General features: G+C 31.6%; 2 protein-coding genes across 5 annotated transcripts in view; one reads left to right on the plus strand and one right to left on the minus strand.

The window, feature by feature from the left end:
* Positions 1–10,483, plus strand: part of LOC134708435 (D-ribitol-5-phosphate cytidylyltransferase-like) — a 31,028-nt gene extending 20,545 nt beyond the window's left edge. For all 3 annotated transcript variants that reach the window (XM_063568957.1, XM_063568956.1, XM_063568958.1), the window contains exons 2-10: positions 381–522; positions 1,252–1,412; positions 2,039–2,139; positions 3,150–3,299; positions 3,874–3,978; positions 4,363–4,408; positions 4,782–4,867; positions 6,245–6,532; positions 10,113–10,483. In XM_063568957.1, coding sequence (XP_063425027.1) covers positions 389–522; positions 1,252–1,412; positions 2,039–2,139; positions 3,150–3,299; positions 3,874–3,978; positions 4,363–4,408; positions 4,782–4,867; positions 6,245–6,532; positions 10,113–10,208 — 1,167 coding nt within the window. In that variant the 5' untranslated portion in view covers positions 381–388 and the 3' untranslated portion in view covers positions 10,209–10,483. The remainder of the gene's footprint in view (positions 1–380; positions 523–1,251; positions 1,413–2,038; positions 2,140–3,149; positions 3,300–3,873; positions 3,979–4,362; positions 4,409–4,781; positions 4,868–6,244; positions 6,533–10,112) is intronic.
* Positions 10,484–12,486: 2,003 nt separating this feature from the next.
* On the minus strand, positions 12,487–17,287 carry LOC134708438 (uncharacterized). 2 transcript variants are annotated; one of them, XM_063568961.1, is made up of 3 exons: positions 17,182–17,287; positions 15,528–15,746; positions 12,487–13,508 (listed from the first exon to the last, which is right to left on the minus strand). In XM_063568961.1, the coding sequence occupies exons 2-3, from the start codon at positions 15,733–15,735 to the stop codon at positions 12,811–12,813; spliced, it is 906 nt and encodes a 301-aa protein (XP_063425031.1). In that variant the 5' UTR covers positions 15,736–15,746; positions 17,182–17,287; the 3' UTR covers positions 12,487–12,810. The 2 variants fall into 2 exon arrangements, with proteins under 2 accessions (XP_063425031.1, XP_063425033.1); XM_063568963.1 differs by having other exon boundaries at positions 12,492–13,508; positions 16,827–17,277.
* Between the last annotated feature and the right edge of the window lie 409 nt (positions 17,288–17,696).

Below are 17,696 nucleotides of genomic sequence, written 5' to 3' on the forward strand. Positions count from 1 at the left end.
AAATGTTTTAAACATTGTTGATAAAGCAGAAAACAGGTAAAGAATTAAACCATCCCTATATTTCCAAAGGCACTTGGGACAATACATTTTTTTGCTGTCCCCCTTTTTAAAAAATCGTTATTTTATTATAAAAAACACCTATGAATTTCCACATCAATAACCACTGAACAACAAGAGTTAGTTTCACAGAAAATTTAGGACAAAGATGTATCCTGATTATACTGAATTGTTCACTACTTTCAATCAATCTTAATCATAAGTTTTTTGTGTAACCAACTGCAGGTCCCCTGACCTAGGACAGGTGCAAAAAAATGCAGCACATTTGTTAAATATGTTTCAAACAGTTTTATGAGTTACATGTACATGTATATATTTTTCAGTTTCAAAAATGGATTTAGAAAATGTTTGTGTAGTTTTACCTGCTGGTGGATGTGGAGTAAGAATGGAAATGGAGACCCCTAAACAATATTGCAAAGTCCTAAACAGACCTCTTATACTCTACACTATACATAGTTTTCATAGGTATATGTTTGTGCTATGTTAGAATGAAAATAAATACACAAAAACAACACTGTAAATTACTAAACAGACCTCTTATACTCTACACAATACATGGTTTTCATAGGTACAACTGTATATGTTTGTGCTATGTTAGAATGGAAATAAATACACAAAAACAACACTGTAAATTACTAAACAGGCCTCTTATACTCTACACAATACATGGTTTTCATAGGTATATGTTTGTGCTATGTTAGAATTGAAATAAATACACCAAAACAACACTAAGTTACTAGACCTCTATTACACTACACAATACACAGATTTCATAGATACTGTATATGTAAAAATGGAAACGCCTCTGGGTGCGGGAATTTCTCACTACATTGAAGACCTGTTGGTGACCTTCTGCCGTTGTTTTTTCTATGGTTGGGTTGTTGTCTCTTTCACACATTCCCGATTTCCATTCTCAATTTTACACTCCAAATATTTTAAACATGGTAAAAGACTTCTTATACTCAGATTTTTTTCCAGCATGAATTTAGACAAACCAATGAATATTTGAATGGTTAATTAAAGTAAGGAATTTTGGCGAGCCCTGAGGATTAGCATTGAACATGTTGAATATCTCCAAATTTTACCTTACAAAAGCAAGCTATGAATTCAACGCATTTAAAAATTCTACTAGGTGAATGTGCTATTCATCGAATTATGTGCTGTTTGAATTTCAGTCTTTTTTCCAATTTTCAGATTAAGCTGGATAAAGATGATTGTTGTTGTGGTTGATGTGAGTTATCTGGAGTTCATGCAGAATTTACTAACAAAATATAAATTTACTAAAGTAAAGTTAGTTACTGGATCTCCAACAAGACACAGGTCAATTTATAATGGTGTCAAAGCACTGGAAACAGGTACATTGTAGTTTGCATAACTTGATTTTTTAAATGAATGTATGCATGAATCTGTTTCCTCTATGTTTATGAAGATTTTGCATAAAAAAAAGCATTTAGAAAAAAGTGTGTTTAACACATCAAAACAAAATATCATACAATTTGAAATCAGTTGAGATATATGTACACAATAACAGAGCACTTTATGGAAAATATCAAAAAGAAGAAAAATAGGAACAAGTTTTAATCAATCAACATTTATTTAAAACTAAAAGTCACATAAGGGTCTTCGGTAACTTTGAAAAAAAACATTGTATCTCATCTTTATAAATATTACTTATAGAGAATTATTCAGTGTTAAAATCTTTTTAAGTAAATAAAGGCAACAGTAGTAAACCGCTGTTCAAAACTCATAAATCCATGGACAAAAAACAAACTAAAACCGAGGGAAACACATTATATGTAAGAGGAGAACAATGACATAACACTTAAATGTAACACACACAGAAATGGACCGAAACATCAGACAAAATCCCACAAGAATAACAAATATAACATAAGTATACGTAACTGATACCATTGAGATTATATATGTTTGATGTCTAGTTGACCCTGATTTTGGTTCTTTATTTTTGTATATCTTTTAGTTTGTAAACCTGATGATGTAGTTCTCATCCATGATGCTGTCAGAATGTTTACAGATGAAAAAACCATAACACAGATCGCCATGGCAGCAAAGGAACACAAGGTTTTAAATTAACAAGTTTTTCTGTTAAAATCAGAATGTGAAATATGAAATATTTATTTAATATGCAAAATCTTTGTTTTGACATGGCTTAAAAAAACTATATTTTCACAAGCTTTGTTTATTTATATACACCAAAGAATGGAGGTCCCAGAAATTTTGTTCTGAAGTGAATGCAAATGACAAGCTTGTTAAGGTGGTACCCAACACCTAAAGTTAAGAACAAGTTTGGCTTGATAAATTTTCATAAAATTTTGACAAGGTATTTACTTTGACACTTTGACAAAAATGTAAAAATTTCAAAAAATTTGAACCAACCATTTTATCAGAAAAATTAAACTGGTTATATAGCAGTTTGACAAACACTAATTTTCATCATTGAGAAGCTTTAAGGGGCACTTCCTACGAGATATATGAAAAACCTAATATGTAATTTTTTTTTGGCTCAATCAGTAATGAAATACAAATAGTGGAATAATATGTCCTCTTAAGTAGCCAATAAGGTTCAATATTGTCAAAATAAGCAAAAAACCCATTAATTATGAGTAATTCACTTGCAAGTGAATAAGTCAACCTCATTGAATCCATATTCATGTGAACTTTAATTTAGCCCCTTAGCTTGAGATGGATAACACTTTAATTGTATGTGTAATGTTATTTAGAGGAAGAAAATGACAACATTGAAAGTGAAACAAAAGTAAATCATTTCATTGACTGATTCGATCCACAAATAAACATTTTAATCCCTTAACAACACAATGTAACACCCGCTGTTTCAATAGAATTTCACATCGTCACTAATACATTAAAATGCATGTAAATTAAATCAATAGGTATGTTTTGGAAAATCATATTTTAGATGCAAAAGTGCATGATGAGGACTCTCTGTTAATCAAGCTGCTATGGCATATGTTTAAACTACTGAAATACCTGTGCTGAGAACTGATGTTGAGCTAATTTTTTGTTTACACATATATTATCTTTTACCTGTTAAAATTATGTCAATTATTCAGGCATCAGGTGTTTACAGACCATTGATATCAACAGTTATTGCCCCTGATTCTGATGGATGTTTAGAGGAGTCATTAGACAGACACAAATACAGAGCAAGTGAAATGCCTCAAGGATTTCATTATAGTGTTATATCCACAGCTTATCAGAAGGTAAGTATTGTTTGAATCTTGATTTTTTTTTCATATTATTTTTTCAATATTTATGTCCGATTATTGAAGACTTGTTAAAAAATCTATGTAGTTATCATGTGATATTTTTACAACTGTTTGAACAAACCAATGAAACTTAGTCTGGTCTTTAGCAAACTAGGGGTGGTCTTATTGCAAACCAGGGGGCCTCAGTTGTTACTTCTGTAATCACTAGCCAGTCAACACTAAGGTTGTGAGTTTGAACCCCGCTGGTGCAGGTGCACTCGACTCCAATCTTCATTCATTAGGATTGTCAGTTTTCCAATCGAAGGTCAGTGGTTTACTCTGGCCACTCTGTGTTCCTCTACCAATAAAAACTGGACGCCACAATATAACCTTACTGCGCTGCTTAAAAGTGGCGTTTAAACACAAAATTATTTTTTTTATAAAGAAACAAATGGTGACAGTCGGTTGAAATCTGCTCTTTTGTTGGGTGTTGTCTCTTTGACATATTCTCCATTTCCATTCTCAATTTAATAATATTACATAAAGATATGTCAACTGAATAAGGGTACTAAATATTTATTCCTTGCAGGCAACAGATTATGATTTTGATTATGGTACTGAATGTCTGCTCTTAGCATCCAAATATTCTGGAGTTAAGGCTAGACTAGTGGAAGGATCAAGTAATTTATGGAAAGTAAGTGTACACCAGTGGTATCTTCTGCATTAAGGGTTATTTATTTAATTTTGTAAAACTTATTTTATCAAATATATTTAGCTTCCAAGGCTTGCAAAAAAATATTGTGATTATGATTTGATATGAATTTTCTCTTCCTTTCATCATTTGCTACGTGTTTCATTTTTGAATGAAGAAATACCATTTTATCAAATCTATTCTTCTATTTGAAACAATATTGAGGACCAAATTTAGTTTTTGTGCATTAGACTGTTTTAGAGATCTCTGTGTTGTCAATTCTCTTCATCTGCAATTGACTATAGTTTATTTCTTAAAAAAATAAAGAACCGTCTGGATTATTATTTCTTTTCCCATGATTTAAAACAGTAAACTTATTCTTTGCAGGTTACACACAAGAAGGATATATATGCAGCAGAAGGAGTTTTGAAAGGTATTGATAATATAAAAAATGTAAAATTTCTCTCACATCATTGGCTAGTCAGGAGCTTTTAGCATACTTCTCCTTTAAAAGTTTGTACATGAATAGCTAAAGATAGGCTATAGGTTTTGCTCATTGTTTAAAGCTGTACAGTGCTGCATTCTTGTCCTATGGTTTGTTGTGGTGAATCTTTTGTTTGTTTGCAATCATATATATGTGAAACCTATATAACTCATATATATTTATGCTGTCATAAAACGCTTGTAGCTGTTAAAGACTATTGTCAAGAAATTAATTTAAAATGAAGTAAAACAGAATAACAGATATACTACTTATAGATATAAGTATTAATAAAAGAAATTTATATAATTCTTTTCTTCTTCAGAATCTGACATTTCTGTATTTTTGAAATGTGAAGACGTTCGTTTAAGAGAGTCACTGACTGAACAATTACAGAAAAAAAGATTGAAGGTAAGATAATTAGTGCTTTAAACATTGTTCATGCTGTGTAGATGAAGTGACGGGTTTCATTTGAACTCTGGTAGATATAGTTATCTTATTTGCAAATCTCGTATTTTTTATAAAGTGTTAATTAATAACTTTAAGCAAAAATATATCAATAGGCAGAAACCCTAAAAAAAAATTAGCAAACATAATATAATGTGTCTATAGGTGTCATGGTCTTTATTTCATTTATTAGTATGATTTGTTTTTCTTTAAACTGTTCATTGTTTCTCATGATTCTATGTATTGTGAATGAGTAATGATTTCGCTGGCTGTAGTTTTCTTTTAGGATACAACTAATTTGACGGAAAAAATCAATTTTTCACATGGAAATGTGATTTATTTTATGAAAATATATATTTTATTTAAATCTAAATGCAAAAAACTTCATAATTTTCAAAAAAATAGCAACACAATTAAGGGGGAGATAACTCAAATGAAAATTTTAAAAGAAATTTTCTGACAATAAAACCGTTTTGATAATTGTTTAAAAAGGACTCTTTTTTCATTTATAATAAAAACAACTAGATGTATCAAGAAACTGTTAATCTAACCTTGTTCTATTTGGTCTTTGTGCATATTTAATTAAGGAAACTCTGTTTTGTTGATCTTGTAACAATTATCATTTAGTCTGTTTAGTTCTCTCTATTTTCTTTAGTTTTTGCTCGAAACACAACAGTGCAGTCACTCATATAAAGAGTGTCAGTCTATTCTAACTATTTCACCAAATTTTTACATGTAAATTGATCATGACTTGCTGATCACTTTTGTGATTTAAAGTGTCTATTTATCTTTTATAATCATGAAAGACAAAATACCAAAAAAAAAAGTTTAAAATTGTAATTAAAAGGCAATAACTCCAATAGGGAGTGATCAGACAATTTCCTAAAAATTGTCTGAATTCCCTCAAAATTGTCTTAATTTTAGATCTTGATAATGATAAAAATAGTCACCAAAGGGCAATAACTCAAAGAAGTCGACAAAAGATTTCTACCATATAGACTTATTTGTAGAACTTGTTGTGCTGATAATGTTTCAGTTTAAAGTTTTCCTCTATCTATAAGTTTTCAAGACAATAGGCAAACATCAAAAAAGGGTAAATATTGTCATTTAAGGGCATTAACTCCTTTAAGAAGTCTTTTGATAGTTTTACATTTACCATTATTGACATTTGGTCAACTTGGCCAATTGGGCAAGATCACCTTAAAAATTGACCTGGAGTGTAGAAACAGAACAGTATAAGATATATAGGACATTAGACAGAAACCCAACACCATGAAATGATAAATGTGTACCTCATTGAAATATTTCTTATATTATTTATTATGTACATTTTTACATTAGATACATCAGGTACAAGAAGACCAAAACAAAGACAACAGTATAGAACCCTCAGTTTTTATTCATGTGATAGATTTTTATGAACATTTAACACAACATATGATGACATGTTCTGATGAGTTTATAACTTACTGTGATAGTTCTGCCTGTTGTTTACTGGACAGAGTATTAATGTTAGTTGTGAGAGAAATCTCATGTGAAAGTTTTCATCTCACAATTATAAGATTGATGCAAAACCTCAAGAAAAAACATCAAGACAAAGAAACACTTGTTTTCTGTGTTGTTTATCAGGTAATTATCTATAGCTGCAACTTTCTAACACCATCAAAGAGAAACATAAATTTTTTTTTAAAATTTTTACATATAAAAACAAAATGCTTTTCAAATAATTGGAAAATGTTTGCCAATACATGTATCAAGAAGTGAAATAAATGTTTTTCATCAATTTTAACCAGATGCTCCGCAGGGCGTAGCTTTATACGACCGCAGAGGTTGAACCCTGAACGGTTGGGGCAAGTATGGATACAACATTCAAGCTGGATTCAGCTCTAAATTTGTGGATTGTGATTAAATAGTTGACACAGCATAGGTTTCTGACACAGAATGAATGTGTTCTAATGAACTTAAATTTTTTATTTTCTCTTAGAGCAATTCACTATGCTGTTGAATATTAATCCTCTCAAAAAAATGTTTGAAGAAATTTTCTTTTTATTTATGAAATTTCAAATGAGAAAAATTGAACCCAATTTTTTTAATCACATCCCCCTTTCCCTTATTCCAAAACTAATCTCAATTAAAATTTCTAATGGAGTTTGCAACAATAACTACTCATTTAAATATATCATAAAATATTAAGATGTAAAAAAAAACGCTTGTTTTCACTGAATGGTAAAGATTATTTTAATTTATCAGTTGGTAGTAAAAAGTGAATATACATTGTATATAACAAAGATTTAAGTTGATTCTGGACAAAGAAAGATAACTCCAATTAAAAAAATTTCTTGCTATTGCACAATATTGTGCAATTATATATTTCTTGCTTACTATTCTGGACAAAGAAAGATAACTCTAATAAATTTTTTTTAGATATTGCACAATATTGTGCAATTAGATATTTCTTGACATTGCGCAATACTGTGCAATTGAAAAGACTTGCTATTGCACAATACCCCAATATAATAATTTTAGATCCTGATTTGGACCAACTTGAAAACTGGGCCCATAATCAAAAATCTAAGTACATGTTCGGATTCAGCATATCAACAGGGACTAAACTTAACTGTTTTTCTCTAGGGGCCAGCTGGGCCCCTAAGATATTTTTTTCAGGGGCCCGCTTAAAATTTTAGGAGCCCACTAATATTTATACTAAAATAAAACAAAACTGAAAATTACTTAGTGTATATACTTACTAACAGTGTTCCAGCTTAAATCTCGGCAGAAGGGTGCTAGTTTTCTGAAAGGGCACTTTAGCGCAATAACCGGGATTGTAAGGATACTTTGTATAAATTACCTTGAATATTACTAGCTATAGGCTCAGCTGGAGAACATTAGTTGTATTTAAACCTTATTAAGAAATTAATATGTTCTTGATGTTGGTTCCAGTCAGATTTTTTTTATCAAATTATCATACCATGAAGCAAAGCAAATCATTTTGATGTTTATGTTAACAAACTTGTACATTTGTTAAGTGCTCCCACGAAAGGAGGATCATTCATACAAGAAGTAAAACAGGAAGTAGTCTTCATATATATGTTCAAATACAAACTTCTTTGATTCTTCTTTAAATGTATGTTCATGGTATGAAACAAAACAGTTTTTCTAATGAAGCCTTATTGTAAAATCCTACTTGTAGTCTTGAAAATGTTTTCTGTGGTAACCATTATAATATTTGAATTATTGCCACCAGAAATGTATCATAAGATTTGACAATATTTATTTTAGGTTGTTTCCTAACAAAATTATCTCCTTTCAATTTTTCAACTTCCTGTTGACCTTTAGACAATATGGCTCTTTCTTTGAACATTAAATATTATCTCAATCCAAGCCATCCTCTAATAGTGTTGATCAAAATATATTGTTCAATAAGTTTTTAATGAAGATTGGATATCAAACTAGATATTGGGATTTTTATTTACGAGATTTTAAATTTCGTTTTTTATTAAATATTTTTGTAAAAAACGATTTTGGGACAAGTAACCGTCTAACACAGGCTTGTAATGACTCACAGGACAATAAGAAAACATCCCTTTCACGATGCTTATTGAACAGTAAAATAGAAAACACTGTTCAATAATGAAATTATCGTAGAACTAAGAAAACATACGGAAAGAAGAAGGTATATATATGCAACATCGTGACTCCGGATTAAAAACATAGCTATTCGACTGGGTTCAGTTATTAGAAATAACCTACTGGTTTTCGGAAATACTCTATATTTCGATATCGCTTTGATAAGACAAACAGGTTTCCTTTTGAGAACAGTCTTTGTTAATATCGCGGGGGAAAGGGTACAAATGGGATTTACTTCAATTTTGTTACAGTCGCCAGCTGGGCGACCATGATGGCTAAACATATTCGCCCAGCCGAAAATCTGGTCGCCTCGGGCGCCCGGGCGAGCGTTAATTTTAGTCCCTGATATCAAAGAACCCCAAGATTTCCATTTTTGTTAAAATCAAACTAAGTTTAATTTTGGACCCTTTGGACTTTCATGTAGACCAATTTGAAAACAGGACCAAAAATGAAGAATCTTCATACACAGTTAGATTTGTCATATCAAAGAACCCCATTTATTCAATTTTTGATGAAATCAAACAAAGTTTAATTTTGGACCCCGATTTGGACCAACTTGAAAACTGGGCCAATAATCAAGAATCTAAGTACATTTTTAGATTCAGCATATCAAAGAACCCAACCCATTAATTTTTTGTCAAAATCAAACTAAGTTTAATTTTGGACCCTTTGGACCTTAATGTAGAGTGTAGACCAATTTGAAAACGGGACCAAAAGTTAAGAATCTACATACACAGTTAGATTCGGCATATCAAAGAACCCCAATTATTCAATTTTGATGAAATCAAACAAAGTTTAATTTTGGACCCTTTGGGCCCCTTATTCTGTTGGGACCAAAACTCCCAAAATCAATACCAACCTTCCTTTTATGGTCATAAACCTTGTGTTTAAATTTCATAGATTTCTATTTACTTATACTAACGTTATGGTGCGAAAACCAACAAAAATGCTTATTTGGGTCCCTTTTTGGCCCCTAATTCCTAAACTGTTGGGACCTAAACTCCCAAAATCAATACCAACCTTCCTTTTGTGGTCATAAACATTGTGTTTAAATTTCATTGATTTCTATTTACTTAAACTAAAGTTATTGTGCAAAAACCAAGAATAATGCTTATTTGGGCCCTTTTTTGGCCCCTAATTCCTAAACTGATGAAACCAAAACTCCTAAAAACAATCCCATCTTTCTTTTGTGGTCATAAACCTTGTGTCAAAATTTCATAGATTTCTAATAACTTAAACTGAAGTTATAGTGCGAAAACCAAGAAAATGCTTATTTGGGCCCTTTTTGGCCCCTAATTCCTAAAATGTTGGGACCAAAACCCCCAAAATCAATACCAACCTTCATTTTCTGGTCATTAACCTTGTGTTAAAATTTCAAAGATTTCTATTCACTTTTACTAAAGTCAGAGTGCGAAAACTAAAAGTATTCGGACGACGACGCCAACGTGATAGCAATATACGACGAAATTTTTTCAAATTTTGCGGTCTTATAAAAATAAAATTAGAATATATTGTTAGTTGCATTGCCACTGTATATGTTTAGTATGTGTTTTTCATCTTCTGTATTTTATTGTTTTTGCAGGATGAATCTCAAACTGAACAACTGACAGAAATGGTTACAAGTGTTGTGTGGAACAGGGATCCAGTCTTATCTGGACAAGTTTTATTTGTTTCTTAATATTCTCTTGTCTAATTATATGTTTTTCAAACCTTATTGTTTTTGAGGTTTTTCAGATGAATGTTTAAATACCACTTGAAAAAATAGTTTTACAATTGAGCACAATTTAAATAAACCATTAAAATACAAGCCAAGTAGCATTTGTATGCTCTTGCCTTCGCGGAGGGCAATAAGTTTTACTCTTGCCTGTCTTGTTCTTATGTCATTAAATTGGTTTCCAGTCTCAATATTTAGTTTGCCCTTACCAAATATTATGAAACTTAATCACAATGATTATTACCGGGGGTACCATAAAACACTGATTAAGTAGGAATATGGAATGCTCCACTTTTACTGTTCTTGAGTTATGTTCCTTTATAACATTTTATGCAAGCAGGGGCATCATCTGTGTCCCATGGACACATCCCCATCTATTTAAATAGTGTTTTATGAAGGGTTAGAATTGTATTTATTCTTTCAGTAGATTCTGTGTATTTAAGATAGATTTACATATGTTTTATACTAGTTTGTGAAGTTGCTATAATGATTGATATTTTTATAACTTTGTTGATGTGCAATATAGATACTTATCTATGGAACGCTGTATGTACAAATATTGCATGCATTAATTATTGAAATTTTGTAAAATTAATACTAAAATGCAATTTAAATTTTCACAATATTCAGAAAAATCCTGTTGACTAACATAAATAGTTTTAAATCTGAATTTTGTTTACATGTATTACAATTATAACCTGTCGCATATTTTATACTCTATTTAGACTTGTTTATTTTTTGTATGATTTTTTTATATGATCTCTGAGTATAAATTTTTAGCTGGTGCTGCAATAGGCTGTTCTATTTTTAGCTGGTTCCAAGCATTTATATTTAACATAATGTGCAATAAATATAGTTATGATATTGTATTGTTGTTATTGTAATGGTTAAACAATACATTATATCTACATAATATAAGACCACAGCATACATGATCTAATTATCCAAATTAGGGGAGAAAGATACCAGAGAGACATTCAAACCCATAGATCCAAAATAAACTGACAACGCCATAATAGTACACAAGTCACAACATAGAAAACTAGACTAAGCAACATGATCCAACCAAACTCTGCAGTTGATCTAAGGTGCTCTGGAAGGGTAAGCAGATCCTGTTCCACATGTGGTACCCATTGTGTTTCTCATGTTATCACAAACCTGGTAAATAGTCTTATTTGTAAGGTCAAATTCGTGAAAAAAGAGAACAGGATTCACTAGTTTACAATGAATTGGTAGTGAAAAATATAGTGCAATTGGCGGTACAAATTTGGTTAATATCATGTAATTTAGTGGTCCTCTTTTGTTGATGTATATCAAAATTGTTTTTTCGTTTGTTGTTGTAAACATAAATACGACATTAGTTTTCTAGTTTAATGAATTGTTTACATATGTCATTCCTTCTACAGCTTGCAATATATGTCATCCATTTTAGATTTACTTCAATGCATAGATGGATTATAAGGTGTACTTGTCTGTCTGGCATGGTTCATCTGACCTTGACCTAATTTCAATGTCACTATTTACTTTTTTTCTTGGTTATGTATATTTCTTAGAAACTAAGCAATAGGTCAACTTTATTTGGTGTATGGGAAGTTTGTAAGGTGTACATGTATTTCTTGTTAGGTTTATCTGACCTTGGCCTCATTTTCTTGGATCATGTTAAGTTTATGTGATACTTGTAGTAAAGCTTTATATTTAGGACTATCGACATAAAATCAATGGTTAGTAAAGAAGGGGGGACATTTCAGAGTGGGCACTCTTGTTACATCTATGTGTAGGAATATTTTTGTTTTAAATATGTATTGATTTCCGTTCTTGAGTTAGCAGAGTACTTACAGTCTTCCCAAATGATTTGCCCTAAATATACCTTTTTTTTGGCCAAGTTATAAAATAATTATCTTGGAGTGCCCTATGGTTGTCTCAATGTTTGTATTGTTATTTTTTTTTTAAATTGTGATTTTCAGGATAAATGATGACAGTACATGTTTGATTTTTTTTGACAATTATTTATTGAGATAGCTTCATGGTTTTGTTCTACAATTAACAGTTGTGGCATGATCTTTTGTTTGCGAAGTGTTTCACTTAAACTGGTGGTAGGGCCTTTTTAAACTTGCAGTAAGGTGACTGTTTTGCCCTGTGTTGAAGGACTCACTGTGACTTTTAGATGAAGAACAGCAATAAAAGCACTGCTCCTTTGCTTTGTGTTTTTAAATGAACTAATAAATAATTGGGATCTGCAATTTTATTCAAAAACATTGCCACAAATACATGTTAAGTAATAATGTACAATGAAAATTAAAAAAAAAACCTGCCCAACTTACAAGGTTTGGAAAACCTAACCATGAATTGACCTCATGGTCAAATATCAAAGTCATATCAAGGTTATGATTATATGCAACATACCGATGCACCGCTTACATGTTAGCAATGGTTGGACAAAAGATAAAAATGTCTGATCTTCAACATGTTCAATATCTGTAGGTGAGTTTTCTCCCTTTGATGATAGGTGACACATAGTTTAGACAAAAACTTGTCTTTTCAGGCTTTTATCAGTTTAACATGTTTCTCAACCCCATTTGTTTGTTGAGTTTGTATGTTGGGTTTTGTTCCTTGAAGATTCCAATTGTTTTGTATTACTATTCTTGTGGCCAAATTTCTCTGGTTTAACAAATTTTGACTGAAATTGTATCTGACTGGCTATTTTGGCCAGTTCAAAACCATTAGTTTCACAGAGTTTTTGAAAATTTGAACTTTGTTGAATCAACTCAATGTGTGCAGGGTCAATACTTGGTAACAATTGGAAATGATTCAGAGCCATCCATATATGCATAATGGCTGATTTATTGAAACGATAGCCTACACCCGAGTTGTTCCACAAATATGTAGGATTAGGACCACTAGTTAACAATATATCATGTTTGCTGTCATACATATAAATACAGTAAGTTGAAGACGTCAATAGCAGGGACGGTATCAAAGAAATGTCGGGAATTCCTAATTCTGGTTTACGAATTCTTAATGCCGAGGTGTAAAGAGAAGCTGTAATAGTTTGAGATATTATTTCACTTGCAATTCTTTCTTTTTTACGCAAAATGTTAAGATTTTGATTTGTTTCAAGTTCACATCTTTCAAATGCTCTTTTCTCATTTTGTAAATTATACACATCCTCTTTTTCTTCTTCTTCCTGTTCAAAATCCTGCTCCACCATAACAGTGTTGGGAAATACAACAACATCTGGATATCCATACCACATTTTAGAGTTACCTAAAAAATGCAAACTATATATATAATTTGAACAATGACTTATAGGTACATGTAACAAATCCACAATCTCATTAAAATCCCATTTTCTGATAAGCTACCCTCCACTAGTGGAAGGTAGCGTATCAGAATATCGGATTTTAATGAGATTGACAAATCCATTACAGCAGAATGCATTTAGTGTGTAGGTGAAGGTAATATCTTTGGTTAGCTTGCTTGCTAGCTGAACTGTGAAGTCATTGTTAGCCAATGTTAGCTAGGTTAGGTAAACTAACCGAGAGTAAATTAGTCGGACAGATAGCCAATCTATCTGTCTGTAGGACTAAACTTTTTTGTTTACTTCTCTAACTGTTTTTCAGTTTTACATATATGCATGATGTGGTATATATATGGGATATAAAAAATTTAAAGGGAAGATAACTCTTATAAGGAGTCATCAGATCCCTCAACCAAAAAGTTCAATGCACAAGAAGCCCTAAACAACTTGACGGGTGGGCAGGAATTTGCACCAAAGTTGGTCCTTATGTGCAAAAAACGTCAATTTTGATGTGTTTCCGTTCTTTTTCTCGACCTGTAAGTCAGACAGATGCTAATAGATGCATCCATCTGTAGTTTTCATGTAGGGTGACGTGGACACTAGTGAACACTTTTATAACAACAGTTGTTAGGTTGGAGTGAAACTGATCTGAGTTCATCAGGGTAAAGAAGGTCATTTGCACCAAAATTCCCCAAATTTCCGTTTTTTTTCCAATTTTGAACTTTAACACTGGATTGCAACCGGAAGTAGTCATTTCCTCGGTGTATTTTAATAATAAACATGATCATTCGTTATATGCCTTTAGGTTAACAGTATTTGTCAAGGTTTCAGTACTCTTAACTCCGTGTTTCAAACCTTGAAGGTCTATCAATAGTGTCAGATTGAGGAAACGTGCATACACTACCAATTAAATGGCATTCTGATGACCTCTAAATGTATGGAGCGCTATTGATGCCAAAATAACGGTGATCTGGGTACGATTACAGCCCCCGCACGACAAGGGTTAAAAATAGCAATTTGTCTTCAAATGGAAAAAAAAATTATAAGGGTTCCTCAGAACCTAATATCTCGCCTTATTTTGTGGTTAATGGCTGCCTCAACAAAAACATTCTTTTAGATACAATCTTTTCATTGTAAGAAGCTTCTGTCCAAGTTTTGTAAAAAAATCCAGGATAGTTTATGAATCAAAAAAATGTTTTAAAAACTTTGACTGAAGACTATATTATAGTAACTGGAAGAAAAACTAAGTCCATTTATAAGTATAATAAGGATAAATAGGTACAAAATTTTAACCAAATTTAACTCTAGATACTAGCTTTTGATCATAAACAACCGTCTGTCCAATTTTGGTACAAATCCAGGATAGTATAAGAAAGTTATTAAAATTTTAAAAACTTTAACCACAGAGTGAATGTATTGTTTCATGGCAGAAAAGACTAATTCAATTTATTATAGAAAATACAAAAAAAAAAAATATTTTTCTTTAATTTTCTTTTGAATACTACAATATATCTGATGATCATAAACAAGCTTCTGTCCAAGTTTGGTACAAACCCAGGATAGTTTAAGAAAGTTATTAAAATTATAAAAAACTTTAACCACAGAGTGAATGTAATGTTTCCTGGCAGAAAAACTAAGTCCATTTATAAGTAAAATACTGAAAAATGGAATTTTTTCAACAAAATTTACTTCTGGATACTAGTTTAAGAAAGTTATTAAAATTTCAAAGACTTTAACCACAGAGTGAATATTTGTTGCAGCCGCTGCCGACAGAAAGTAGGAACGCTATGTCTTGCTTTATTAACTAAAGTCGAAGGCACAACAAAGTCTAATTCAAAATACCATCAATTTATAGATATAAGCAGGCTTTGGTTTGTACAGGTTGAACTAATGTTAATGAATAAGGAAATTTCATGTAAAAACTTTAAAAGCTAACAATTTAGTGAACTATAGCTAAAATGCATATAAGCTTCATGTTACTTTACCTAAACTTGTCCTTCCATAGTTGATTGTTCTGCGACAAGATCTGGACCAACAAGGACAATATGTAGGCTTGTCTTGGTATTGATTATCAATGATGTAATCAGGTCCAGGTACCAGAGGTGATAAGAGATGATTGGTGAGCAGAGCTGCTACACTACATTCTTTGTCATCTAGGACTGTTGATCCTTCATACTTATCTTTCAGTGCCATTTCATGATTTCCTATATTTAAAGAAGATAACACTACATTAATACTACATTATGCATATAAGATGTACATTTGTATTATATAATACTCATAATGAAATACACAAATATCTGTATGTTTAAAATGGATGTGCAATATGGAAGTGTCCCATTTGAGAATTATATTTACAAACATGTGGTAATAATTAGTTTTTTTTATCTAGAAAACAAAACATGAATCTACATCATTTTTTTTTTTATGTAGATTCATGTTTTGTTTTCTAGATTAAAACATGTACAACCAAAAGTTTTTACCATTTTTTGGACAACACAGTTTTATAAAGAAGTCATCAAATGTTGGATTGGAACAGGGCATGCCGCAAACAACAGCTCTAAAAATGTTTAGTTTCAACAGCCCAATATATGATCATTTATCACTCATCCCTTTCTGCACTCAGGACTTGGTCAACTCTCTGATTAGGGCATTCTGTAGTATAGTGCAAGTGTCAAATTCAATAATTGCACTTGTCTACATAATTCGATAATTTCATACTTTGACTAAATGTCATATTGTATTCAATCCAGTGGGTCTCATTGAGGTCTATTGTAAGTGTGACACTGGATTGCCGATTTTTTTAACATGTGACACATGAAAGTCAAATTATTGTGCCATGAAAACGGCAAATGAAGTCTAGCGGGACACAGGAAATTACAAAAAAATGAGAATTGTTTAGGTACAAAGTCACATGATAGTGTAAGCGGGATAGAGGAATCTGACAACAGTAAGCGGGATCCGGGATCAGGGCAAACCAATGAGACCCTCAATCAAGACCCAATTTAATATTGAAACTACAATGATTATACATGTTATATTTTTATGTAGTTTCAGCAGAGATATTACGATACACCTTATCGCTATTTGTCTGCCATAACTGTATGGACATCACAAAAGTTTCACATAAATTTTAACATCATAATACAAAATATCTGACGCCACAATGGTAAAGGGCTTATAATTGTATGATGTCATTAGTAGGAACGGGACAGATTTCCAAATAGCGATATCATAATGACATGCCATTGTGAATAGTTAATTGACAATATCAAAGAACATACTTATATTTCGTATGAAAGAAAGCAGAGCCAACACTGAACTGCAAAAGTCTTGATTTTCTTTATTCTTGAGACATATGTTGAATTCTCCTCTGACAATTGTTTCCAACTTCTCTACCCCATGATGAAACAGTGTTTTTAACTCAATTGTAGGTACAATTTCTTTGCCAGTGGATGAATCAGTAAAGTAAAATTCATCGTGGTCTATCCTTGCGTTGGTGAATGATTCCCCAAAGATACAGCTCTTCAGATGGAGTGGTCGAAACTCCAAATCCGTGTAATCAGTTAAAAAAGACTCAATCTCATTAGTTTCCTCATTTGAGAACAATTTTACCGATGGGTAAAAACGATGTCTTACATTTAAAATACGTCGCATACATGTATGTCCAGAAAGCCTAGTAGTAAACAAAGCTGTCATAATTTCTTCTTTCAGTTTCACCACATATTTGTACGCATTGTTATTGTGCCGAAGTGAGACATCTCGGCACAGAAGATGTTAATTCGTACCAATGCAAAGTCGTACTACGGCAAACTCGTACCTTTAAAAATATGCCTGCATTTGATTTTGAAATTCTTTATGAAGTATTATTTCATTGAAAAAAAATATAGTAATCCTTGATTTTTGTTGTTGATTTTTTTATACATGTATGTTGATGAAGTTGTGGCCAATACAGCCTTTAAATGAAACTCATTTATTCTTTGATATTATGCCTACCAAGGACGTATAAATATGTCCTTAATTTTGTGTCTACCAATGAGGATACCAATTAAAAGACGCATCACCGAAAAAAAAAATGTGCATTTTATTTCATGAGAAACAAAGGAACCAAGTGAGATTTTCTCATCACTTGGCATCCATCATCCCACTACATT

Source organism: Mytilus trossulus, chromosome 2 (assembly GCF_036588685.1).
Source record: "Mytilus trossulus isolate FHL-02 chromosome 2, PNRI_Mtr1.1.1.hap1, whole genome shotgun sequence".
Taxonomy (NCBI): domain Eukaryota; kingdom Metazoa; phylum Mollusca; class Bivalvia; order Mytilida; family Mytilidae; genus Mytilus; species Mytilus trossulus.

What these genes read in the sequence shown, in the direction of transcription:
- LOC134708438 (XM_063568963.1), bottom strand. Translation starts at nt 17,241, where the DNA reads ATGACAGCTTTGTTTACTACTAGGCTTTCTGGACATACATGTATGCGA. An exon ending in TTCTTTCATACGAAATATAA is followed by an intron (nt 15,747 to 16,826) that starts GTATGTTCTTTG and finishes CTTTAAATATAG; the next exon opens with GAAATCATGAAATGGCACTG. An exon ending in CTATGGAAGGACAAGTTTAG is followed by an intron (nt 13,509 to 15,527) that starts GTAAAGTAACAT and finishes TGCATTTTTTAG; the next exon opens with GTAACTCTAAAATGTGGTAT.